We start from the raw sequence: 27,962 nt of genomic DNA, 5'->3' as shown, positions 1-27,962 counted from the left end.
CAACCCCCCATTAGAATCCCAGGAGTCTAGCCATTAACAGATTGGTTTTACACAAATAAAAAGATTTAAAAATAATGATGACATTGTACAATAGCACAATTTAGACGAGTGACAGCTGGCAATGAATAACAAAAAAAAAAAAAAAACAAAAAAAAAAAAAACAAAAAAAAAAAAAAAAAAAAAAAAAGGACAAAAAGAAACCAGAGATAACGGTCTGTAAGATATAGACTGTGACAATGCAGAAGAATGTCAATTGTCATTCTAAATCATCAGCAGCCCAACCACATCTGCTATCACACCTGTGCTCTCCTTTCTGATCTACTCTGGCACCCTGGAAATAGCAGGCTAACAGCCAGCCTTGCATCTCCAGCTCTCTGAAGTCTGGCTCTGCTACCAGCCTGCATTCCTCTTACCTGGAGCGGATCAGGTGCTGACCCTGCACCCTCAAACTGTTCCTGACTGACAGGGATTCGCTGCTGGCGCTGGGGTTGACATCCTGTAGTAACAGGTGCCAGGCCCACCAGGAACTGCTATCCCTGTTTGGATTTTACTAACCTCACCAGTCAGGTGAGAGAGCTAAAGGAGACCTGCTTACATCTGATACTTGATCCACACAAAAATAGTGAGCAGATAATAAATTGGCAGGTCTTGGCAAGGGAGTGGGGCAATATGTGCCTCTGGTGCCAAACGTGAAAATTCAACTAACACATGTTTGAAAGAGGGATCTACAACCTCCATACGCAGTGCACTTTTATTCCAGAAATAAAAATAACAAAAACCTGACAGCCAGGAGGCTCATTGTTTAGGAAGATGCTTATCCAAGACTAATCAGGGAGCAAAGACAGGAAAATAGAGCTCAGTTATGGCATATGAAGTTCCTTATTTCAAAGCAGACCTTTCCCAGGCTTTACATGGGGTTTGGGTTTTTGGAGGGGAATCGGCTTTCCAGCCTCCTAACAGTTTGTCTGGGAGCATCTTCCCAGTGCCAGTCCTTCCCTGCCTCCTGCCCCCAGAAGCACCTTCCCCTGCAGGAAGAGTGCCTGTCAATAAAGACTGAGCACCTCAGCCCCTGCCATCATTATGCTGCTCTGTAAAAAAGCCAAGTTGTTTCAAAGGGGAGGAATTAGATTGTGCAAAAGCTGCAGTGGGAACACTGGGGTAAGTTGGATCAGGCAGTTTTACCAAGCTATTTCTGGAAAAAAAATAAACACTGCTACTCAGTGCTTATGATTAATAATGTTATCTTGTAGCTAATTTTATTCCTTGCCCCTCTCTTCTCCTGCCTTCCAATTTGGAAGCGCACTTAATTATGAAAACATGAGCACTAGACTGTGAATTTTGATATATTAATTTCACCATGGTTTTGTTTCTACACTGCGCCACCAAAGCTCTCAAGGGCAACCAGTCAAGGAGACAATGAAAATCATAACACCTGGGGTAATTTTCTCAAGCAAAGTCAACATTAGGCAATTTCTTACTCACAAATTTCAATACATTACTGAAACCTATAACCATGATGCACCTTGCTCCTGTTTTTCAACCAGGATTTCCTTTGATGACTGAAGCCAGAGCAAGGAATCAGTGGTTGGTTTGCTCGGGGCTTTTTTTAAGGACTAGAGCTGGAGATTACTGACTACTAAGAGGCTAGCAAGAGAAAACCAAAACGAGCACAAATGGATAACCATGACCATATTCCTGAGCTTCTTCACTCAACAGCAGAACTGTTCCTAATCTCACGCCTGACCCAGGCTGTGTGGATGCCTTGCCTGGTGGGGTCAGCTGCTCAACACTGGGCCCAGCTGTCATGTTCACCATTCATTCATCGACTCCTCTCTGCTCCATTCTGATTCTCCACTCTAGAGCTCTGGCCTCACTGTTTTACTGACACCTCCCTGCCCAGTTTGCTCCCCATTCTTCAGCCCATGGCTCCAGAAGCACCATCCAGACAACAACTCTGACATTTGCACCGTTATTTTGTTCTCTCTCTAAATCTGTTTTAGCTGCTTAGAGAGAAACGTGAGGTGTGGCATTAGGGCACTGTTAGAAATATAGCTCTGCGAATAGTGACCTTTTTGATCTATTGGCTGTTCCAAAATCACAATGAAATGATTAGCCCCAGAGTTGGCTTAATATAAGTTTGCATATATCCTAGGCAAAATGAAAAATTAAAGTCTGAGTCGATAGAATTATTTCCCTTCAGCTTACATAATTAAGGTTTAAATAATAATAAAAAAATCTGAGTAATTTTGAAGCCCCTTTTAAAAAATAAAAATTAAAACCGTTTCCATTGAGAAAATGTCTAAATGTACACTCATTTTTTCAAGCAATTGAGGCAAGGTTTTCAACCCCAGCAAACTACGAAAAAGCGAGACAGATCTCCCAGCCTTTCTAATGCCACACATGGATTAACATGATGATAATACTAATGATAGTTTTTAACTGGAAAAGCTTTAGGTCAATTATTTTTCCCAATTCTATTTTTACTGAAGTATGAAGCTGTAAAACCCCAGATGGAATAACATAAGTTAAAATGGCAACAAAATGGATAACTGTGTTTCTAAACTTGGTCTAAATTGTGCACGTTCCAAAATTATAAACCAGAGTGTTTTATACTTTTTTTTTCAGAGTAATAACCACCTCAGTCACTTTGAGATGAATCTCTGGTTGCAGAAAATTGAGCATCTAACATCTGTAATGCTTTCCAAACCACGGTACCTTTAAATAATATAACATTCATTAAAATAGAGGAGTAGAGCAAATTACCGTACCAAACATCCTCTGCATCTTCGTCGCACTCTGCCCCAAACTGGCAAATGTCACAGGTCGATGTCTCTTTTTGATTGGTTTCACCTGAGCCTTCATTGACTGTTTGATGGAAAGCAGAAGAATATACATTAGTAAAGACAGCACGGTAGCAAAGCACTTCTCTCTCTCTAGAAAAATCTATTCCCTGCATCAGCTTAATGCGCTGCTCACAAAGCCAACAGCCGGCCAACAGTGCTCCTGAGCGGGCCAACACAGAGACTCCCATGCTGGCCTGTGATAAATCCCCTCAATTACAGAGTTAAAAGGAAAACCAGATGAGAAACCCTTCCTTTTCCCTCTCCCCTTAAACAATGACCCCTTCAATCTGCAGCCCAGGAAGGTCGTGTCCCCACTGAGCCTTCCTGCTCTGTTCCCTGGGAAAATAATGGAGGGGCATTGATAGCATCGCATGCTGCCTGGTGTCCTTTACCCGTGAAGGCCTTGAGATGGCCCCAAGGGGATGCTTTCCTGGAAAATGTTTTGAAATTACCTGCCGTGTGGTGCAATCTAGTCCATTCCAAAGGCAAAACATTTTTCTCTGTGGAAGCACAGCTATGAGCCCCAAGGACTAGTTATCTCTGGCAGGGAAGATTTAGTGCTGTCCAGAGGAGAGGACAGTCTCCAGCACAGGTTAAATTTGAAACCAGGGGAAAGTCAATGCTGATGTCTGCAATTGTGTAAGGTTTATACCTGGCCCCTAAGTCAAAAACAAGAAGGGACTAAAGGGAAAATAAAAATATGGGTGTAAGAGGACTGTGAAAAAATACTGACGGCTGAGTACTGAAAGACAAAAAGAAGGCACCAAGGTAGGCACCAAGAAGATGGTTTGTTAAAAGATCTAAAGGAAACATTATCAGTGTTTCTACTGAAGTGTATAAACACCCTTTGATATCTTTTGAAAGACGCCTCTCTCTAGCAAGACACTGTACCTAGCGATATCCTTCTGCCAGTTGCAGAGTTATTAAACCAACGCAGACTTGAAGCATCAATCAGCTCTGACTGATGTTGTTATCTGCACAAACAGCCTCTGCAGTGTCATCTCTCTTGCACTTGGAGTCAGCACCGTGGTGCAGGCTTCTGCACACCTGAGCGCAACCCACCGAAGCTGGTGGACACGTTGGAGTGTGTTGGTGGCCCCATTTGAGGACAAATCATCTGCCTGATGTACATCCAGGCTGTTACCAGAGGCTTCTGTGCCAGAGGGCTCTGGCTTTGAATCAGCTGCTTTTGTTATTTACTCAAAAAAGGATGAAAATCCCAGGCTTCCACAAAGTTGTTTGAGGAGAAAGGGCTTTTGCCCCTAGAAGAGCAAGTGTGACTCCAACGCCTGTTTTTCAACAAACTTGCTTCCCTGTCCTGGGCAATTTATGTAACCTCTGCCATGCTTCCCACTTTGTGATAACAGGAAAAATATAATTTCCTCCCAAAAGAGAATGTGGGAATTTAATATACTTGTGGAAACAAGTATATTAAAATATTGCAATATGCTTAGATACTACAGTGATAGAAAGCACAAAAATACCAAAGGTAGATGAATTATCTAAGATGCTTTTTTTCTGAGCCTTAATATAGTCAAAGGAAGTGTTGGTATTTTTAGATATGGACTATGCTGCATTAATTTCTTATCAGTCATGCCTGAATTTAGACTATATGAAACTGAAAAAACATCACCTATGAAAAGCATTCTGATTATCTGATTATCCCCAAAGGAAAAAAAAAAAAGGAAGCTCTTTGGTCTATTTGTACAAATTTGCTCACCTTTATATCCATAAAATTCATGTACAAAAAAACAAAGGGGAAACCAGGAAAAACACACTCTGAATTTTTGTTCTACTGCGATGTCAGGCTTTACAGGGAGGGTCTGAGCTGTGGCTTTCCTGTTTCCTTAAATGACTGAGAAATGCTGGAGGCTCACACATTATAAAAGCCAACGTATGAGGCTGGACAAGGAGTCCAAGCACCACTTCCTCACACCATGAGCATCTCCATGTGCTGCCTGTGGGATTCTGGCCCCACAACATCATGAGGCTCATGATCCTCCCCACCTCCCTGCAGCTGCATCCAGGCCTGCAATGTTCCACCTACATTTTAAATATAGAAATCTCCTTCACTGAGGAGGTAACTTTGACAGTCAGTCGTGGCAGGGCATGTAACGAGTGACTATGGGACCTATGAGCAGATGACTTCTGAAAACAGCCAAGCATTCCTCACCTATCAGAAACGTGACAATTGCTCCAGTTCAGGAGGGTGAGAATATATACTTTATGGAATGGAGCTTTAATTCCTTTATTTTGTTATTCTGCAAATCACTTCCCTTGCATTTCCTTTTAATTTAAAACATATGCCCTGCTTTCTTCCTCCCTGTAATGTTTCTATTCCTAACTGCCCAGCACGTGTCGCTTGGCCGGGGACTTCACGCGGTTCTACATCACAGAGTAAGTGAAATGGCTACTTAAACCATTAAAAAAGGCGTTTGAAAGACTGAGCATGATGAAGAGAAGTAACTGATTCGGGGAAGATCATCCACTCCACAGCACACTGCAGTTCTGAATTTCTACTTGAAAATAATAGGCCACTCCTTCACATTTTTCTGAAGAAGCCCTGTGACCAGCTTTCGGTAGTCAACGCGCACGTTGTCATTAAACGTGCAAATGTGCAGCAGTCCTTACTAAAAAAGACAGCTATTTATCTCCTGTTTATGCTATTGCTAGTGTCAGTAACACAGATAATATTATTCTTTACATTTCTTAGAGGTGTGTTTTCTCTCCCTACACAAACATACCCTCTGGCATATGCACCCACACCCAGAACTGACACACACAGGGCTTGTTTTCTCCATGCTGTGCAGATAAGTGCTTTGATAAATCAGACATCTTACAACGAGTTATTTTCCCAATATTTCCTGCTGTTTTCTAGCTTGAGGACTAGTGGATGCTTATTTTCTAAGGTGACTCTTTTTCCTTTTTTCCCCTCACTGCACTTGCTGATTTGAGCTTATTTTCTAACCCAACTGGAAAAAAAAAAAACTGTTAGCAAAAAATAATCTAGTTTCTGGATTCCTCTTTTAAAACACAGAATGAGTCTTCTTCCCACGCATGTTACGTCGTTTTCATATTAGCAACTATTGAGGTTTTAACACCAAGGCCCTGCAGGAACATAGCAGGGCTCCAGGGAGGCTAATCACAGAAGCCCACCACTTATCACTCACACAACTGAGAAATGTTAAGCTGCAAATTCCTATTTGTATTAGCAAGATTATCAACTTTGAGAGTCCAAAGAAATGTGCTAACAAGGGTCAGAAGGTCACTAACATTATCTGAAAGTCACTTCAGAGACTACGTCCGTCTCCTAAGCAATATAAATTCTCAGCTGTGAAGGCACTACACACAATTTACAGAGTCAATGGGCTGTGGTAACCACAACAGCTCCTGCTTTAATCATTTGGTCCTTCCCTGGCATTCACACAGTGCTCAGATCAGATAGCTGTGATTTCAAGAGTGTCTGTATTGTTTGCAGGTCCCACAAGAAAGAAACCATTTCTGAGGCAGATTGAAAGTATCATCGGTAGATTGGTCTGACCCTGTGCTTATTTCCTCTAACATCAGGAGAAAACTAGAAGCCCCAAAACCGCCCACTCCCACTGCAGACATCTCTAGTTTCTCTTTACACTTAATCTCCTTGAATCAAGTCTCCTGTAGGTGCTACAACCCCAAAAAATCATGCTAGGACTTTGCCCACACAGCTTCCCAGACTGGTGCCCTATTAGGAGCTGGATCACAGTTTTTAAAACATAGACAACAAAATCTCTGTGCTCGAGCTTCCGAATAACCCTCGCTCAGTGTCTTCCTAAGGTGCTTGACGAGCGGCAAAGCCAGGATGGCAATCAATTCCTTGCAATTTCCAGAAAAGCGACTCCAGTGGGATGGTTAGGAATACGCGCAGCACCTTGATCTGGTACGCCAAGTGCACCATGCACGTACCTCGCCCCACAGCCCATACTGTGAGGAGTAAACAGCGGTGGGAAGAGCAGCTGGCGAGTGACAATCAGGTGGTAACACTGGCCAGAGACAGATCTCTGAATCTCTCTTTGCTAACACGCCTCTGAAGGCAAGAGAGCAAACTCAAGAAAGCCTCAGCTCAGTGTTCACATAGATTTTTAGGACTATTATAACAATCCTTGTTCAATATATTTCAACCACACTGGAGAACACAACAAAGAAACAATATAAAACATCACCACATGCTTGCATATACAAAATATTACTATAATGAATTATGAATTATGACTACTCTTATGTAGTCTTCCTTTGATCGATGTGATCAGACACGTGCTCATCACAACCCCCCATTCTGACTTGACTCCTCATGGTGGGATACCTTTGCTATTGTTGAAAGAAAAACTTCAAAAAAAGGCTTGCTCTAGCTCATCCTAACAGGATACATGCTTGCTTTCAGCTGTAAAATCTAGGTAATAACAAGAATCACATGGAGATGAGAGTTGATGGCCATTTTGGTATTGCAGAATGAAAGACAATGCGCAAATTAAAACGTAGTGGAGGAGGATGCACTTCAGACCAGCTGAGAGCTTCAGTCCTAAAAGGAGTGCTCTGGGCAGGTGAGGAGGTGAGTGGATGAAGTGAGAAAGCTCTAAGCAAGCAGGGCAGAGAAGCCAGCAGAATTTACTAAATGTGTGAGAACAAGCACTACCTGCACTACCAGACAGCTAACAACACCTCACAAACTGCACCAATAAAAGCCCAGATGCTGCAAGCGACTTCACTCTAATCAATAAGCCTTTTTTCCTGAAAGCATTAGCTCAGTCAAAACCTGCAAAGTGAGAAAAATGAAGGGTGCAAAGCAGGGGGTCAACTCGCCAATGACTCTGCCCTCAAAGTCTGGCAGAGGCTCAGAATGGCATTACCGTCAAAATGAAAGGAAAATGGCCTACAGTATTGGTAATAAATTCAAACTCTGATGTGCCTTGCTCTGCTTTACTCCTGCCAGCTGGATCCATCTCAATAAATACAAATTTGCCCTCCCTCACATCCATAAACACTCTGGGGAAATTACTTATTGCAGGGGAAAACAAGTGTCTGTGCCCAGCCCAGGACCCAACACAGAACTTCTTAAGGAGACCTGAAATATTCTCCTTCACACCAACGTGCCTTTGATGGTTTCTCCACAGCAGCACAGGTGAGTCCTTGAAACCTCCTCTCTGCTACATGGGCAGGTGATTTAAACAGCACCCAGGCTGAGCCACACCTGAGCTGGCTGCCTGGAAATCAGACCCCTTTCTCTGGGCTTATACTGCCTCAGGTCCCATCCTTGGATACCTCTGTGTTGCCATTCTCAGCCAAGTGCTGGAAAAGGTTAATGGGATGACTTTGGCATGATGTAAATACCTAGCAGGGTTTTTCAGGAGGAACTAGATGCACCCAGCCAGCTCAGACTGCTGATAAAATGTGCTCTTATCTCACTGCTAAAGACCATGTAGATAGAGCCTGGCGTGGCTTTGATGCCAGTCAGACTCAATTTGCAGTGCTTTTCAGCTCTTAGTATAGTATGATTTCAGCTCATAGTATAAAAATGATTCTCAGCTTATTTTTTTTCCCTTAAAAATCATAGCCAGTGGATTATTTCAATGTATAAGGATCTCAGCTTCCACGTATACATTTGTTTTGAAAGGTATGCCTAAGCTTTAGAACAGCGGAGAAAATGCTCATGAGTATAACAAACACCAGGAACTCCCATGTTTATAATTTTAGAAAACTACTTTTGTAGGGCTGATTCATGATTTTTCAGTCCAACGCTGAGTTGATGTCAGACAGGAAAGCAGCACTTCTGGAGCAGCTCACCCTTGTGCACAGCCCCGTGCTGAGTTCACCCACACCTTGTGGCTGAAGGCTGTGCTTCTGCCCTGGATACAGATGTCTGGGAGTGCCCTGAGTTTGGGGAACAGCTAGCACAAAAATTGTTTCACACTATTACTAAGTACCGCTGCTCTGTCTTTACTTTTTACCTCCTGTCTTGCCTCCTGTCATGCCTTCTAGTTCTCTTGGGTCTTCCTTCCTTTTCCCACCGGCGCTTTCCCAAACACCCAGAGCATCTGTCAGCCCTGCAGATGGGGGTGCCGCTGTGAGGAGAGCCGTGGGCCCAGGCAAACCCACCAGCCCCTTGCTTGGCCCAGCTCAACATCTTGGAAACCTCGGAAGCCTTCTCCAGCTGTCACCTGGGGGCTCGAGGGCCTCCCTGGCGAGATGGGCAGCATTCCCACCCTCTGAACCTCACTTATCGTGGCTAAAAGTGGAGGGGATGGGAATGGTCTCACAGGAATGGAGCTGCTCCTCTGCACCTCTCTGCCTGCAGCTCTCTCCTTTTGGCTGGAGGTCTCCTGCAGCATCTGTGTCTGAAGCCAGGCCGTGACCCTCCACAGACCTCCGCAGTGACTTGTCTGCATTTCTGCAACCGTGGCCAGGAGGGGACGGATTCAAATCTTACTCAAAGTGTATTTATTCCAAACAAAACACCGCTTGCACGTTGCTGTCTCATGCATATTCCTGCGGCTCCCACAGTGCATTTGATAAAAATTGAATGCGATTAGCCGAGGCCAGTTTCTCCCAGCAAATATCTCTAATGGTGTTACAAAAGGAATGGCTCATTGAATAAAACCCTGTTGTAAACTTTCTGAATGCTGACATAGAACAGCTGTGGTTATTGCACCGTTGAGTGGTCCCCCTACAAAAATTTGACGTTGGCCTGGTGTCTGTGGGCTGCCAGCACTGCAGGTTCATGAAGGTGTACGATGACCAGCACTGACAGTGTCTGCCAGAGTGAGGAAGAGTAGGCTCACTTAATTTTGCCAAGAGCTTCCCCTCAAAAACAGCTTTGAGTAAAAAAGCCAAAATAGCACATGGGGACTATTCATCTCTGCCTTGCATTAATTTAAAGAGAAACCTCACCTTCTCGGAGGAGAATTTTCAAGAAATAGATACACCTTTTTGTAAAACCATGCCTGCAATGCTGCCAAAGCTTTGGTGGCATCAGTCCCTGCTTTTATGGATTTCAATATGCACAACAGCATGAACAAAATAACCAAGCGGACGTGGCCTCACCTGGGAGGATGCAATGCCACGGGTCACCAATCAAGGCCATTACTAAAGAGCCTGCAGGGAAATTACTGTAGCCCTAATTGCAAGGACCGGAAGATTTTTCAGGATCAAGGAGAAATAAGAAAAGATGATGTCTGATTCCTCCCTCAGGTTGACTTGCCTGGCCACACAGATCATTAAACCTCAGCACTGTGTCAAGGCAGGCAGGAAGCTGCAGTCCAGGGAAGTGCCCAATGTCTTAACGCTTTTCTTATTTGTCAGAAAATGGCCATCACAGGTTACCCTGAAGCAGAGTCAAGTCTGAGCTGCTTCTGGCTGGCTGGTCCTGTGTGCCAGAAAGAAGTGGAGTAGGCCAGGATGGAATTCCATAGATGGAGTGTATGGACTCTGCACACACTGGGACACAGCTCTTAGAAACTCTGTCAAGAAATACTGCATGAGATATAGGTTCAGTAGGAGGAAAACGAGGCAGCGCTGCCTTCCTCTGTAGGGGAAGATGTTCCAGTTGGACATAAACCACAGAAATTACCCTTCTGTGCTTTCCCTGACCTCTGCCAAGAATTCACATCCCACCTGAGCTTCTGATCATTTTCATTCATTCTAGGTAGAGAGGAATCTGCATTTACAGACATGCAGTGGAAAAAAATTATATATCCAAAGTCATGGTTTCATAAAGCCTAAAATAATCAAGTCCTAAATGGGTGATGTGGCTTTCTAGAGCTTTCCACACTGAAAGGGTGCTTTTGCCAGCGTCCTACCTGGTGGATAGATTAACAGAAGTCTTAAATGTGAACCCTTATAGCTACTCATCTTTCAAGAAACAGAATGAAAGGAGTAAAGATAAAACCTAAAAGAGCTGCTTGGCTTCCACTTGGTGACTACTTCAGTTTTAAGATCTTTGTCACTTTGCTATTGATTTAAGTCTGTGTATCCTTTTGAATATTAGTATGGCTAGCAAGATAGCAACATCATACATAAAAATGTTCTTTATTCCAGAACAGATGAAACTCCCAGTGGTAAAAGAAGATTTAGGTATCTCTGAAGATTTCTTATCGCTGTGCAACATAACTCTCTAATGGTTCAGTGCCTTGGAGGGTCATCTGAGATCACTTATCATATAAATCAAACAGGTGGCAGGCTATAAGAATGGAAGCCTATAGCAATTTCATGTCTTTGCTTGCAGACATCAAATCTATCTTTTAGGCACACTATAGAGGAGATAATATGCTACTCCATTTAAGCCAGTGAAGAACCCCAAATCTGGGTATTAACCAATTTTTGGGAAGCTGCTCCTGGTCTTGACTGCACCACAATTATCTTGGGAAATGACTGATTCTAAATCCTAAAATGTGGACGGCAGACACCAGTCCTGGTTTTAATTTACACGAAATCTGCTGTAAAATCACTCTGGCAATGGAAGGAAGTGCCAGAGCAAGTGAAAGTCCAATTTAGTTTATGTCCCATTTACATAATCAGCGGTGTGTAAAGTGGATCCACTGTAAAAATGACTTGGGTCTACCTGTCACTGGATTCAACAAGAGGAACCCAGTTTTCTTCTGCCTCCCCACTTTTCTTCCATGTAACACCCCTTCCTCTTGATTTCTGCGGTGTTAATGCAGGTTACACACACATAACAGAGACCTGGAGCTGCCTTGGGGCTCGTGAGCATCAAGCACGTGCGTGCCAAGCTCATTTTTGGCGGCAGGGTCCCAGAAGGGGGCAGTTCAGTGGGGTGCCAAAACTGACAGTCACAACCCCTGCTCAGCCAGCCTGTAACCTCACAACTGAGAGCCATCACAGATGGCTCCTTAGCTGCCTCCTCCTCCACCAGCTCAGTGCATCCCCAGTCCCCCTTCACAGCTCCCACCCCAGAATTCAGTATTTCTGCAGAAGCACCCCCTGACCTGCAACTGCCAGCACTGATCTGATCCTCTAAACTGTGCAACCAGGGCTCATCCCTGAGTTTGCTCCTTTCCCTGCGAGAACTCCCTTTAAAAACAAAACCAGAGTGAAACTGCATCTCAGAGCTGGTTGTTAAGACATCAATGCCTCCTGACACATGTGAAGGTATTTCTGCCGTTCCAAGGCTGTAGGTAGGCAGTCCTTGGGTCCCTGATGCAGCTCAGGGTGCACAGGAGTGCTGGCACCTAGAGAACTTGCCAGAAGCTGCAAAGCCTCCAAATCTTGCTGGAGGAGATATAATATTTATGCAACGTAGATCCTATCTTTTACATAACCCTACTCTTCAACAAACATGAAAACATACGGCGTCAGTTAATTGCATGAAAATATTTGGTAGGAAGACAATCTTTCAGGACAAATGGGAAATAAAACCCAATCAAGCCACATTTTTCCCTTTTATTCCCATTATTAGTGGGTAGGTTGTGGCAGTGCATGAGTACTGGCTTAAAGCACTCCTTGGTTTATGGTGCAGCGGAATAGTTGTGTCCACAGCACAAAATCCATGAGAAAGACTGCCAGCATTGCTGATAACCTAGGCAGAAAGGAGAGGCGGCTCACGAATGAGCAGCACAGCCACTCCTGCAAGGGTGGCCAGGACCTAGGAGCAGGAGCCTCCATGAACCAGGCCTGTTAATAATCAGGGGATCTAATTCTGTGCTGTCACCCAGGATTTATATGACTGGGAGAAAAAGCCTCCCAGAACTCCACTAACAGGACAAAACAGGCTGAGTGTGACACTTCAAACTCAGCCTTGAGTTTGAAGCAGCGGGAAAGCGTGGATTTGAATCCACTTACAACCAGAACAATGTTGCCCTTCTGAGTATAATTTTACAGACGTGTTTATGATATAGGGGGAGCCATATGGCACAAAAGGTTTATACATTTAATCTCACTTAGCTTCAATACACTGCCTATACAGAAAATTGGAAGCCCAGCAGGAAAATGCCAGATTTCATTCACACTTAGTTGTGATTAACCTTTATGAGCTCGCTCAGAGTTTCGTCACCTGTGAAGTCACTCGGGGCAGGCAAAGGCTTGCTGCTTTGGTCACGGGACCACAGCTGCTGAGCTTGAGCTCTCCAAGAGCTCTGCTGCCCAAAGTGGGGGCACTCCCCTTCCCCACACGGCAGCGCACCCTGCCCCGACATTCCCTGAGTCTGGGAAATGTAAAAGGGACTATGGGGAATGAATGACATGGAGGACTCTTCCCTTTTTCTTCCTGCAGCTGGGCCTCCTTGGCTGAGCTGGGTCCAGTTGAGAGCAGCCTTACCCCAGCAGACACACACAAGGGAAACAGCTGATAACATACCACACTTTGCAAATATGCTCTTTCTCATTAATACTGATTCCCACACACAAACACTTTAGCTATATTCACTGATTGCATTACCATTGCAGAAGTGTAATTAACAAATTAAAAGGGAGGACTGTGATTCAGTTTAATTTGGGGGAAATCTTTAAATAAATAAAATTTAAAAAAAGGAGTCTGATGAGTCTGATGTTTGAGGATCGTTACCCTCTGCTATTTGCTTTAATTCTTTGGACATGCTCGAAGAGAAATGCTTTCCTTGAAGCAATCATGTCCTGAGTATGCTGCAGTGGTGGCTACACGGGTACTTAAAGAAGAAATAATGACAAAAAAACCAAAGAAATGAAAGAAATCCTGACAGATACTAGATCCAGATACAGATTGCAAATGAAGGCGTATCATCACAGAGAGAGGAAGGGAGCAAATGCCAGCTGGTAGGTGATCAGACTGACCTGAGACTGACAGCTTATTCACCAAAACTTATGAAAAACAACACAAAACATGCACACCGCCTGCCCACGAGTATTTGTGGAAGGAGGGAAAGCAGAAAACACCCCATATCTGCTGCCCTTCCAGATCCTTGCATGATGAAACAAGCCAGTTCCACTGAGTAAATCAATGTTTGTGAGAGCAGTCAAAACTCCTGAGCTGAAGTTAGACTGAATTTCTCTCCAAACACCAACTGAGCACTCCTGGAAGAATGGCTGCGAGATGATACATACTGCCCCTCACATTTCCGCCAAAACCACCTTTCAGGTGATCTAATATTATGAGAAACCATAATCATTAAGGATTGATCATGCTAATATAATTTTCCAGATGGCTTATTAACCTACTAAGACATGTTTTTCTCTACTTCCCTTCATTAGCGACAGCGATAATTAGGTAAGGACAGAGTAGCAAAATTGATCATACGCTACTGCCGAAGGGGACAGAGAATGTATCACGGACATTCAGCATAACGTTCTCCAAGCTCGAGATGCATTAATTTTAGTTAGTACCGCAGCTATTTTCTGCCTTTGATAGAAGGGATCTGTTAATGTAGATATTGTATAACAGGAGCTTATCTTTCTCGTATTCCAAAATGGAATTTTCTTTTTCCTTTAAAGTTCATAGCACAAAATGAGATGAGACAGGAAAACACCCCCCTCTCGAGTCGTCCTCTCCTTATTTCAGTCTCCTCATGAAAGCAGCATTTTGAAAGCAGAGCAGCTGCAGAGCCCTGGCTGGGAAGCAAAGGAGTGAGTTACACTGTCACCTCCCGGGCAATAACCCCCAGAGCTGCAGCAGGCAGACCTGCAGCATCAACCTTCCCCCACCATCCCACTGGTGTGGCAAGCGCCTGTAAACCCAAGAGTGACAAAGGCATCACAGCCATGGCGAATTTTTACTTTTTTTTTTTTTTTTTTTAAATGTGAGCAACTGGTTTTCCCTGAGCTCTCCCCCATGTGAGCAAGAGGCAGCTTTTTGTATATAAATGCATTATAGGGAGCTGAAAAGAGTTGACATTACAAACTTGGCACTCTGATGGCATCCTGTACGATCAGGGAAAGGGAGGATCTGCCAAAGCGAGAGCCAGACGTAATATAAAAAGCATCAACCCAGCATATTGACCTTATTTAAGCCCAAACAGCATAACACTAGAATACTTAATGCAAAAATGTCATAAATAGTCTTTATTCTATATACACATTAATGTTTTCTTTAAATATGCAATTCACTTGATCTCTGCAAGCCCCCCTTCTTCAGATGCAAAATCCAAAATAATGATTATATCAGTCATTGCTTAATACATTCAACTGTGGCCCTGATTTTCATGCATGAATGGTCATTTACATATCATTACCCATCATGCCATCCACTCAGATTTTTCTTTCTAAACAGAGTAATACATTTAAAGTTGTCATTTTAAAACAAAAATGCTTAAAAAAGGGACCTTCATTTCCCGTTATCTTATCTGTGCTCTTAGCAGTTAATAGAGCGGAATATTAAAATGGAAAATTCTCAGTGTGTGTGACAACTGTCACAGTGAGAAGATCTTAGAGAAGAGGCAATTATCAAGGGATTTTTCTCAAATTTGGAAACTCCGATAAATATGAACAGAAAGGCCGAAGCAAACCGACCAGAAGCAAAACAGTAATTATAGTACATTCTTCTATTTTCCTAACAAAAGTCCTTGTTAGGGGCAAAGCTAGTTCCACGTTAGCAAAATCACTGTGGACACGAGGCGCAGTTAGAAGCTTTGCGTGAATAAATTACAATTTTTCAATTAATACTGCCCATGCTCACAATAGAGGAAGGATTTTTTCTCCCCCTCCTCCTCTCACTTTTAAAGTAATTTTCTGCTATGTTTAATTAGGAAATTTCTCTACAGAAGGGAATGTGATAGAAGATTAATTCTCTATTTTCTCACCCACTGTGTCAGTAGACTCAAGTGGACACTATAAACCCCAGTTAAATACGACGAGGATGATCGAGCACGGAGCTCCTTTCGAGAGGTCGCGTCCGCAGACGGCGGATCTCATTTCGGAACACCAGAAATGAGTTAGGAAATGGTGTCTCTCCATGGTGCAGCGCCACAGAGGAGCCACTGCAAGTGCTCCATGGTGTGAGGGTTCACCATGCCGGCTGAGAGGGTTTGCTGCCGTGGCTAACGACACCGAGCGCCGCCGGGTGAGAAATGGCACTGCCACAGCTGTCTTGGGTCTGCTTCTCCTCCTCACCACCAATAACTATTCCTCCAGCAGCCCCATCCTCTTTTACATCTTTTATGCCAAGTACAAAACAGCAGTTAAACAATAAATAATGAAATACTCGCTGGTGGGCAATATAGTAAAGTTTGGGTTGGGGTTTTTTTTGTTGTTTCTTTTCCTAAGGGGAGAGACAAAGGGTGCAAACTGTATTTGTTTTTAATGAACAATGAAGGGAATGAGCTATTTACCCACAGGACATAAAACCCTATGAATGGTCTGTTGCTGCCAATGCTGATTAAATATCAGGCTAAGGCTTTTTTAAATTGAAATCCAAGGCAGAGTAAGAACAATTACTAAGAGGAAACTCAGACCTACACGATGCAGAAACATGCAAGGTATTACCCTTTGATGGAGAGGTTAAGCAATTTTCTCAGAAGTTTTACTAGTGGAGTGGCTGAACACCAAAACAGAGAAAGCATGAATGATTTAGAGCTGGAAACACAGACATGTAGCTGAGTAGAGACCGAGAGCCTGCACATTGATTAACCAGGACCAGATTGTTATAATACAATAGAAGTTGCTAGTACAAATCTCCTGGGGACAAGAAAGGTCAAAACAGGACAACTGGCAGAGAAAAACGTGTCATGCAGAAGAAATGTAGAAGCTTCAATTCCAGTTTTATTCTGAGCTTAAAAAAATGAATCAATATTTTGGCTAGTCTGATGCCTGTTTATTCCTCCACGTTTTGACACATTTATAAGGCATTCTTATCCCACTCTGCTCGATGCTGCTCTGGTTTCATGTAGAGAAACGCTCCAGCAGAGCATTTAAGAAGGGACAGTCACCTTTGCAGAGTCCAAGGGAGAGCTGCAAGGATGACAAGATTTAGAAAACACAGTTCCTTGGTGAGCTTAGGGGAATGGAAATTTTTTTACTTTGGAAAAGATAAGACCGAAAAGGAGACTACTCATCTGGTACGAAAAGGAATGTAAAAAGGGCTGCTATAAAAGGAAGTATAGTCAATTGTTCTCCACATCCATTATTCCTGAGACAAGAAATAATTGACATAATTTACAGCAAAGGAGATTTAAGTTAGATATTAGGAGATTCTGTCCCCCTAAGTTCTAATAATTACCATGGGCTGGAATAGGCTGCACTGAAATGAAGCCAGTGTGCTCAGAGGCTTCTGAGACTGCTCTATGCCAGGTCTGAGCAAGGGACAGTCTAACTATAGTTGTTCCCATCAGATTGAGGAGGATGGATGAGACGATCAGCTGAAGCTACTTCCAGAGCTACGTGCCTATGACTACACCTTTCCTGCAAGTCAGGGAATGGCAGGGCTCCACACTGTGCACGACTCAAACCCTTACTGCTACAAATTCCCCCTGAAATCGTGGCACATTTTTTGGTAACGTAATTAAAACATCTTCATGTCATCTGCGTGTGCGATAAATGCCCATGTATGGGGCCAGTATATATATTTTTGCATAATCTCTGAAAGTTTCTGATTCCTGAAAATACGGAGGATTTGGTCACACCTAAGACACGAGTCAAGATTTCAGCTCATCCGATCCTGAAGAGGCAGGGGAGCCAACCACATCTTCCTCTCTTGGGAGGGAAGTTTATTCCCTTAGACACAGTGTTTTGAATATATCTGTTCCACTTGACCAAGATTTTTGTTCCATTATAATAAAATACCTTTTAGAGAAAAGGAATAGACCCCTTTAAAAGGAAGACACTTAAAAAAATTGTTAAATGGACTGCAAAATCTACGTTAATACAGAAATACAGGTAATGCATTTCCCAGAGCAGTCAGCAATGAGTTTCCAGTGTTAGCACACAGCTCATCACCCTCACGCCAAAATGACACTACCTGTGGTGTCTGTGCCCTGATGCGGAGGGCAGGAGGTGATGGAAGCAGTGAAGCTCCTAATGCCAGCTCCAAATCTGGGGATAGGAAAGCTGGGAACCTCAGGGAGCCCTACTTTCAACCAGAGCAGCCTGTGCCTGCCTGAATGTGTGTCAGGAGCCTCGGAGAGCCACGCAGTGCAGAGGGCTCACAGCCACCTTTGTTCTGCATCCCCTGGGGCTGCACTTTCTGCACTGCCCCTGCCAGAGGCACAGGACAAAGTCTGTGCCCTAGCTCCTGTTTCCAAGCTCTGAGCAGCCCTTCTACAGCCTCTGGTGGCTCCTCAGCCTCGAGTGCCCATTCCACGTAGCTGCTGGGGGCCACATGGTCTGTGCATTTGCTCCCTCCTATTTCCTTCCAGAGCAGTCCAGCCTAGGGCAGTATTCCAGCTTATCTGCAGAGTGATAACACAGCCTTCCAGAAAGGAAACACAAAACAATGGAGCGGGTGCAGGCACATCCATCTGTCATCTCCAAAAAAGCACATGGGTGCCATGTGAATGCCTGGTCACTCTTCTAATTACCTGTTAAAGCTGAATGGGCAATTTTCAGCCCCAAATACATGAAATGCATGAACATTTTAATGATGCACAGAACAATTAAGAATATTACATGCACGGTGCCTGATCACCTTGAGATTTTCTCTCTACTTAGCGCTGGGGAAACTCAACCTCTATCACCCTGCTAGAGCAAGAGGGCACAGCCAGAATCAGGAAACAGTGAGCAGAATAAATTGCAGCAAGGCAGGCACTTTTTAAAATGCAAGTTTTCCTTTCACAAACTCTTAGATAGTGATGAAAAAATGTCCACAGTGAATTCTGATGAAAGAAAAAAAAAAGACCAGAATAATAAATGTGTCCCGTGTAACAGCCAGGAAAAATGAAGGATCTGATTCAGGTCCTGTTCTAATCAACAGGACTCTCTCCATTAGCTCTGCTAACAATCCCACTAAACCCTTTATGTCTGGTTGAGTAGATAGAGCACAGAGGTAAGAACCAAGGAAGCCCAGCCACTGAAATGGCAGCTAAGCATCAGGTAAGGCACCTGAACTCATCCTGCAGTGAAGCTGCGTGTATGAATCCATACAGAAGACATAAAGATGGCTGGATGCTGTTTCAGCAGATGTCAAACCCCTTGTGTCTTCCCTCCCAAACACGGGATAAGGAGATCTGGACCAAAACATAAATCAGAGAGGAGGCAGCCAGATTTTCCATGCATAGCCAAACAATGTAAACATAGCTAAGTAATGCAATCCGAGGTACAGAGAGACAGAAAAGAAGGATCTGGCCCAGTGTGGTTGGGAAAAGTCTTCAATTACCACGTATTAAGTATTTGCTATAGAAGATGAAATGCTGCTCTTGCTCAAGACACTGTGAAAATTTGGCTTCAGGAAAACCCATGGGGATAAATGTGCCAGCCTAAAATGCAGGAACTGCTGTGGCCCCAGACACACAGCACGATGAGGAAGGAGGATGTGCCTCCTACTCGTGGATGGAAGGTCAGCTTTCAGTTCCTCTCAGCTGGGTGTCTATCAGACTGCAGGGGACCAGAGCTGCCTCCCAACCTGTTGGGACCAAATCCTGTGTGTTCACCATGAGAATTTCTTAGGAAAAGCTAATTAACACATGGTAGATGTGGGTACCTTTCTTCTCAAAACCTGTTCAGAGTGAAAGAAGTGTAAACATCTAAGCCAACCATTGCTTTCAAGTACCTTATTTTCCCACCGAATTGCTATAAACTATCCCCGTAGAATTTTGCTGTAATTACATGCAGTAAAAGGAACAACCAGGTAATTACCTCACACTCTGCAATAACATTTCTACATTAAAATGTAAGTGCAAGGTGCAGAGCTTGTATCCATGTCTCAACCAGAGGAAAATCAGAAAACTACTCATTTGAGGGGAAAAGCACACATTAAAAAGCCCTCTGGCAGCTACCAGCGGTGCAGCGCTGTCCCAGTTCAGGCTGCTTGTAGCCCCACTGACAGCAGTGCATGGAAACAACCATGCGTGTCTTCAAGGGGTGATTTATCCTCCCACGGAGCCTGGCACCCTGAAGCATACACAGGCAAGCTTAAAAGAGTCCATTTATATGTGGAGAGAGGTAGTGGAGAAATCGGCTTTCTGACCCTGGTCCCTGAGCACACCGCGGGCTGGATTAACGGGGACTGCCAGCCCCTTGCACCGCTCTCAGGCAGCAGAAATAAAAATCCCTGGGGGTAAGGTGGCACTGGATTAGCCACATTTCACCTCCACAGGCTTGCCTTCCATGTTGAAGAATTTTCTGTCTTTTGTGAGCTTTTGTGCTTCATTTAAGCCCTAAGTAAAGCACAAATAGCCTACAGGAGTGAACTTTACTTTCTACCTGTCAGAATAATTTCCTACCTGAATTAACTTGTGAATACACCTTAAAAAAAACAAAACAAAACAAAACAAAAAACCCAAAAAACCCCAAAAAACAAACAAACAAACAACAAAACAAAACAAACCCCCAAAAATCCCCCCAGACACATTCTACTCTGTAGCCTGATTATTTGCCTGCTTTATTTTCCAAATACCTTTTTTTAAGTTGTTTTCCCATTTTGGGTGCAGACGCAGGCTCGGACTTCATGTGGTGTGTGTGATCTGGTTTATACGCTTCCCCCAGGCAAGTCTCTTCCCTTAACAGTAGTCACATGGGCTCTGCGCCTGCCTGAAGTCCTAGCATCTGAATGTTTTGAAAACATACTGCTATGAGATCTCACCATGGGAGCTGAGAATTTTCTCATCTTTTTGCATCAGGAGCAAAAAGCTCCCCCAAGTTTGGCCTGGTTGAGTGGGAGGAGAACTTCAGGGATGCCCCATCACAAATCTCAGGAAGACACTTCAAAAAGCAAAAATGAAAGAAAAGAAGAAAAAGAAAAATCGATGGTTAAATATCTCTACTTGAAATGCCAGCAGCCCTGGTGAGCTGCAGCCCTCCAGACAGAGGTGATCCATAAAAGACCTGCCATCTGATAAGGCCTTCTTTCAGCTTAACAAAACTTGTGGTGTCTGCACCACATCTTTTACTCTGTGATTTCAAAGAGGCAGCTCCTGGTGCTGGCTCCTCCTGCCCATTCCATGGGGGGTGGCATGGTGGTTCCTGCAGCACCACGGGAAGGCAGCGGTAAACCCCTACCAGCATTGCCCTTCTGATCACATTGGTCAAACAAACCAGAAACAACTACCAGCTTTGATTTCTGCTTCCGGGTTTCTTTTGAATCTGAATACCCATGGAGGACAGCACGGGCTTCCGCATCACTGCCCGGAATCTGGACAGGCCAGAAAACCCCAGCTGTCCACACCAGAGCTGGCAGCCCTTTCTTTCCTAAGATAAACAAGGTTATAGGAAGTTCGCTAGTGGTCTTGTTTTTTAGTAGAGCAGAACTCATCCTCTGCCCTCCAGCGTTTGGTGGGAGCATCGGTAGCAGGCCATGGACAGCTGCAGAAGTCAGGGGAGGCCTGGAAGAAGTCAGGGTGGGTAGCAGGAGTCCATCTGAGAGGATCCCAGCTGCACCACGCAATCAGAATCCAGCAGATGCTCTGCCTAGCTCCCAGTTACCACTTTATTAACAAAAACACCGATCTCCTTTTTCAGTCTTACTATCACAGGTAGTTTAATCAAAGAGCTAATGAAGCAAGTGGGAAAAACACGGCCATGCTGTGCTGGCTGCAGGAAAGATGCTTTGGAGGAACAGAAACCTCCAGTGACCTGACAGTTGGCGGCTGAGCTGGCTGCAAAGCAGGCGACCCAGCTCTGCCAACACAATGGACCATTTCCAGGAGCTAAGCCTGCAAAGAGCTCCAGCCAGCATACCCAAAACCCTGCAACAGAGCACAAAACATGGTTCTGTCTTATCTCAAAGAACATGGTATTTATCACTCTTAAATCAGGCACAGCCTTCTTCATCATACTCTTGTCTGTATCTGGGTTCACCTTCTTCACTGTTTCCCATCTCAGAGCCCTCACTGACAAAAGCATCACACATCCCCTGTATGGTTTTGGTCTGCACACAAGGAATGGTTCTTCTCAAAGACCCCAACCCAACTTGCAAATTCCCGCTTCTTTCTTAGTACATATATCTAAAATGGGATCATTTTTTGGGGATCATCTCCCTAATGTCTGAGGAGCTTCATGGCCTTACACTGTGCTTCTCTGCTTCATTAACACTGTTGTTTTCCTAACAATATATCTGTGCTAAATTGTAATTCACACACTTTGCATCCCATGAACATTAAAGACTTTTCAGGGAATAAATATAATTGCTCAGCACATCAAGGATGATTGATCCCTCTGCATTTCCTGGTAATTACCCTCAAGAACAGCGTGCATTAGACACTCTCTGCTACCAGAAGTAGTGTCTAGGGACTTGTGGTCAGGTTTACTAAAATACTCCCTGCAGTATGTGACCTATAAGACATATATGCATATCCTATTTAAGTGGATTCCATTTTGCTCTTGGACTTGCATCCGGCCAAAGGAAAAACATCCATTAAGCATACCAAACCACCATTATTTGAAACAAAGAAAAAAAAAATACAATCACTGAATCACAGAATGCTCTCAGTTGGAAGGGACCCATAAGGATCATTGAGTCCAACTCTTAAGTGAACAGCTCATATAGGGATCAAACCCACAACTTTGGTGTTATTAGCATCACGCTCTGAGCTAATCTCAGTGGCACATACAGCATTATGTTTTTCTATCACCTTCTACATTTTTTTCTTACTTATTTTATTCCTGCCCTTCATAAAATACAATTGCAAACAAAAGTCCATACTTAGAGTGGACATTAACATGTACAGATCATCTGTTTTTGCCTCTGAAAGCAAAAGATTTTGTGCTGATTTTGGCTGAGACACAGTTAATTTTCACAGTGACTCATAGAGGGCAGTATTTTGGCTGGCTGGGGTTAAATCACTACTGCCTTTTCAATGGCTGCATTTTATTTACATAGAATAGAAATATAAATAGATTAACAGAAGTTATGCTGTATCAGAAGCTTCATCTCAGCCTGTGGTCACACATGCCTGTGGGACAGGTACCTGTCTTTTCCCTGTTCTATCTATAAGTACTGACTGTCACTGTCCCCCTGACAGGTAAGAATAAGCTGTTCTTGTTCTGAACCAATCCCTATTTAAACACTGATGCTGAAATATGCTCCTGCTTACCAAACAGTACTAGTACTTTAACTCTGGCTTTCAATCACATTATTTCTCATCCTTCTAAAACAGTGGCAAACCTAAGCATCTGAATAAATGCCATGCCAAATAATTTGTGGTCTTTCACCACTGCCAAGGTAAAACGGTGCACCTGCTTTATGCTTGCTTCTCCAGTATTTGGTTCAGAACCCTTTCAAAGCCAATGAGGACATTAAACAGTTGAAAAACATTACAGTCAGCTTCAAAAAATCCTTGCCAGAGCCATAAGCACCTTGTCTCTGTGAGCTACTCTTCTCTTTTGCTACCAGTACCCAAATGGATGGATCTAAACATTCCAACTAGCTGAGCTCTAAATTACATCAAAGGTATCATTAACAAATGGAAAAAAATGATACGGGTCATTCTTGGAGGCATTCAATTCCTTGGAGCCAATCTGCATTCCTTCTTTGCGCTCTTTTGGCTTGAGATCCCTCAGACTTAATCAGAGCTCAACGACTTATTCCCAAGGTGTCTTTGGTAACATTGTTCCCTTTTTTATTTATCTTTTGCAATTGGTATGGTGCCAGCAGATACCCCCCAGCACTGATATAACGTTTCAGCGCGTTCCCCAGCACCTATATAATATTTCAGTGGATTCCCCAGCACCTATATAACGTTTCAGTGCATTCCCCAGCACCTATATAATATTTCAGTGGATTCCCCAGCACTATATAATGTTTCAGTGCATTCTCAGCACCTATATAATGTTCCAGCGTATTCCCAGCACCTGCGTAGTATTTCAGTGGATTCCCCAGCACCTATATAATGTTTCAGAGCACTGTTCCCTGGTGTGTACTTTGCTAAAGGCCAGACCTCCTTGATATTTCTCCTTTCCATGCTGCTCTGCCTGAGCAGTCACCAGCCACTCTGTTTTTTCCACACTGTCCAGCTGGCCCATAAACCAGTCCTGAAATCCCAGACAGGCCTCATGACACCAGGGCTTTTTCTTTAATTGCTTCCACAAATTTTGAATGTCACTATTGCCTCTTACTTTGGAGTTAGATGGGAGGGAGTGAACCACAACCTCTGCTGTCTACTCCGATCATGGTATTATTGCAGATCCGTTTTTTCAAACCTTTTAAGCACACTTGAAATCATAGCAATTTGTAACCTGCTCCACAGAAAAGGCTGAGGGGTGTAGATAATGCTTTCAGACCATTGCTAATACATTTTCCTTATCTCTAGATACTCTAGCACCCATCCTCATGCTTTAATTTGGTTTGGGATTTTACGCATTGAAATTATTGTTCCTAGGACAATGCAGCCATCTGTAAGCTTCAAAGCTATCCTCTCTGTTACTAGACAAGGAATCTGCTAGAAAAATTCAGAAGAGAAACAAAGATGTCACCTGTTGATCACACGACAGCAAATTCCTCCATTAGCATACAAGAGATAAGTGCCACGGACCCACACCAAAGATCTCGTCCTCTGAGGAGGTGTCCCTTGAGCCCGAGGACCTTTGATCTAGACCTTTGATCTAGTGAGATAACTACAGTAACCAAAATATAGCTACTGCCTCCTCATTTACCTGTCACCTGCTCTCAAATCTGTTGAATGTCCCAGAAAAACTCATCAATATCATCCTGGAAACACCTATTTCCCAGCACACATTAACCTGCAGGAGCAGCCACCTGAGTTCTGAGCTAGAGACAAGAGGTGGCTTTGCCCAGGAGAGCAGTGGTTGCTGGAAGGCAACAGAAGCAGACAGGATGGTTTTGAAGGCCATTTACAGTGTCTCATTGGCCTCAGTCGCCCCTTTTGGAGCCTAGCTTTCTTTTGCAAAGTGCATGGCACATTTCCTAGAGAGAAGACCATTGTTCACGTTTCACACGAAGAGACCTAAGCATGGAGGCTGTGCTGAGGCTGCTCACTGCGTGGGCACTACAGAGCTCTGTGCTCCCACTGTCCAGCTATGGCCTGGCAGACTCGGCCTCACTCTGGGGCCACAAAACTGGATTTTCTCCCTCTGCACATGCCGAGGGTAGGAGCTGGGATTATGCACCATATGCCGTCCTTGCATAGGACCAGAACACGGCCACTCTCAGCACAGTCTTTGGGAATAGAGTCTGAACTCAACCTGGCAGAAGACCAGGCTAATGTTCTCACTGCCAGTCACTGTTCCCCTGGAAGCACCCCAGTATGGAGCTTTGAAGGCTTTGAAGGCTTTGAAGAAGACAGGGCTTGCGGCGATGAAACAGGGTAGACATTCCACAAACAGGTAAGAAGAAATTACTATGGCAACACCACATGTCTTCGTTAGAGCTGGAAGAGCCGTTTCCAGTAGAGCAGCGTGTTCCATAAGGCCTAATGTAAACTTGTCTTCACAGCTGGAGAATACCTGAGAAAAATAGCTGGGTGTGTAGATAACTAGAAAATCGGCCTGAACTGCCAGAACACATGGAAAGCACAGAATAAAATGACAAAGAATACCAGGGCCCCCATCGCCAGGCTTTGGAGGAGCAATGCTAACTGCATCAACATTTGTGCCTCGCCCAACTAAGTAAGACCATACATCTTCACCTGTTAAAACTGCCAACTCACTAAGTTCAACTATAAAGTTCATATTTCTATGAATTTTGCATTTCTAAGGGAATCCGGAATACCACCAGCAATTTATAAATTTATAATGAGCACATCCAGGCCTACTGTGCAACAATGTTTGGGTAGCAGTTCTGCATGCTCTGAATACAAGTGGATATTAAGAGAGCCAAGAGCAAGGGTTAATCATGGTATTTAAAAAACAAAACCACCTCTGCCCATGATTCATTTCACAGACTTCAGCGTTTCATGAAGCAAGGCACATAGTTGAGTAAATAATCCTTGTGGGCTCGATTTGAACCATTTGTAGAAATGAAGAAGGGTGGGTACAGTATTTGCTTGGGTAGGGAAGGAAAGTCATCACATTAAGGAAGGGGGTTGGCTCTGTGTGAATAAAACCCGGCTGCTGCTGAATGTATCAAAACATGATCTGAAATTAGATTTGCAGTCGTGCTGCCAGGAGACTGAAGAGGTCAGCTGCTTGTTTTATAAACTGCCAATGGTTTCCCCTCTCCCTGCCTGCTCCAGTCCCACTGGAAAGCAGCATGATGGACGGGAGAAAGTATCACTGCTCCCAAAAACCTCTGCAATAGAGGCTGTGGGCAGGCTGTCACCTCTGTCAATCACTTCCACCAGGACGAGGGGCTGCAAAATATGCTTGGTGCCAAGGGTCCCACATTCAGCACAAAGCCATCGTTATCCTTGCTCCTTAGGCCACATTTGTTACACCCACGGCCCTCTAATGACATTTATAAGCTGAGTCTCAGATAATATAACGCTGCTTGTTGAGTGGCAGTGCTCCACAGGACAGGAGACAGCCCTGGTTGGGAAATGCCTGCCCCCTCCTGCAGGCAGCAGCTCTGCTGGATTCCACGTAAGCCCTACAGAGGTGTGCTCTGCTCGGACAGATCAAGCACCAGGCAGGTTATCAACCTGTGAACAGGGGCCACAGGCTCTCATTGGAAAAGGGAAAAAAAACTTCCCTGGTCTGAGGACATGAAAGCCTGAAAACTTTCAGGCTTTTTGGATGAAAGGTGGCTTTAAGCATCTCCCCTCTGAAGAGACTGGCAGAATAAAGACACTGTTGGAGCACTTGAGCTTTCTGCTCTCAAACTTGCTGAAGTCCACAGGGAGCGTTGTGTTGCCTTTGGTCAGCATTGGATCAAGCCACAGATGCCAGCAAAAGCCACCCAAAGAGCAGAATTGCCTGCGCTGGTGCAGTCTGCCTGCATCCCACAAGTAAAAAAAAAAGTCACGGAGAAGTACAGAGAATTATCTGAAGGGAAAATAATCCTGAATTTACACTTGGGTAAAGCACAAAGCTTTGTGTTTATTACCCCTCTCCCTAGGCAGATTTTTTCTTTCCTCTTTCATGTTCACCCTTGAATTCTCTGCTTGCTTTCTGGGGACATGGGTTTTGACTCTCACAGTAGACACTACCAAGAGAACAATAAACAGGTGATTTTCACCTTCAGGTGCCTGAAACTTCCTTTAATGTTTCATTACAAGCACATACAGCGGGCTGGCAGTGCACACAGCATAACTGGAAAAGAACTGTGGGTCGAAGTATCTCACAGCAGAATATTACTGTGGATTTAGCACTAATTCCAGCTTTATTCCTTTCCTAATTCCTGTATCACATAGCCTTATCTACAGAGATAAAGTCCCTTGAAGTGCAATTGCTTTGATGCATGGATGGAAGACTTTTGTCAAAAAAAAAAAAAAAAAAAAAAAAAAAAAAAAAAAAAAAAAAAAAAAAAAAGAAGAAGAAGAAGAAGTAGTAAGATTTGCTTAGAAAACAATCACCACTATATTTAGACCACAGTCCACTCCAAACTCCCCTGACAGGTTTCAGAGCAAACAAGCAAAAGCCTCCCTTGGCTGCCTACAAAAATGCCATTTCAGCCAAGCCTGTAGCACACCAGGACATTAACCTCTCGCAGTGGAGCACGGCCGTGCTCTCTTAAAGCTAAGACCATCACCACCAGGTAGCTAGTTCCCCGAGTGGCACAGCGTATCGGTGTCCCTGAAGGGCACGCTATCGATCCACAGGTGGATTATGTTTCTTGCTTGGCTGGGGCAGGTGCGCGCTCCCTGCCCGGCGTCCTTGCAGCAAGGGGCTGTGTTCAACGCACGCTCTGCCCCGGCTTCCAGGAGCTCTTCGACTCAAATCATAGCGGTGCAAGGCACAGATCTTTTGATGTCAAATCCTGTATGATTGTACAGCCGGCAACAAAGAAAATCTACATTTACAGCTGACAGCAACTTTCAGCCGGGAGGATTTCAAAGCACTTTAAGAACTATCATTCAAAACAAATAACGCTGAATTAAGATGTTTCTGGGTTGAAATATAGAAAATATTGAACAGAACTACTCAGCAGCTTGGGGTAAAAGGTGAAGAATACGCCATCCAATT

At 44.0% G+C, this 27,962-nt stretch overlaps 1 protein-coding gene across 1 annotated transcript in view; it reads right to left on the bottom strand.

Annotated features, from left to right (window-relative positions):
* The window catches only part of TMEFF2 (transmembrane protein with EGF like and two follistatin like domains 2), a 126,436-nt gene that overhangs the window by 51,027 nt on the left and 47,447 nt on the right, over positions 1 to 27,962 (bottom strand). Inside the window, exon 5 of the mRNA XM_040069692.2 lies at positions 2,769 to 2,865. Within this exon, the coding sequence (XP_039925626.1) occupies positions 2,769 to 2,865 (97 nt within the window). The remainder of the gene's footprint in view (positions 1 to 2,768; positions 2,866 to 27,962) is intronic.

Source organism: Hirundo rustica, chromosome 7 (genome assembly GCF_015227805.2).
Source record: "Hirundo rustica isolate bHirRus1 chromosome 7, bHirRus1.pri.v3, whole genome shotgun sequence".
Lineage (NCBI taxonomy): Eukaryota > Metazoa > Chordata > Aves > Passeriformes > Hirundinidae > Hirundo > Hirundo rustica.
This window is presented reverse-complemented; position numbering and strand designations above follow the sequence as displayed.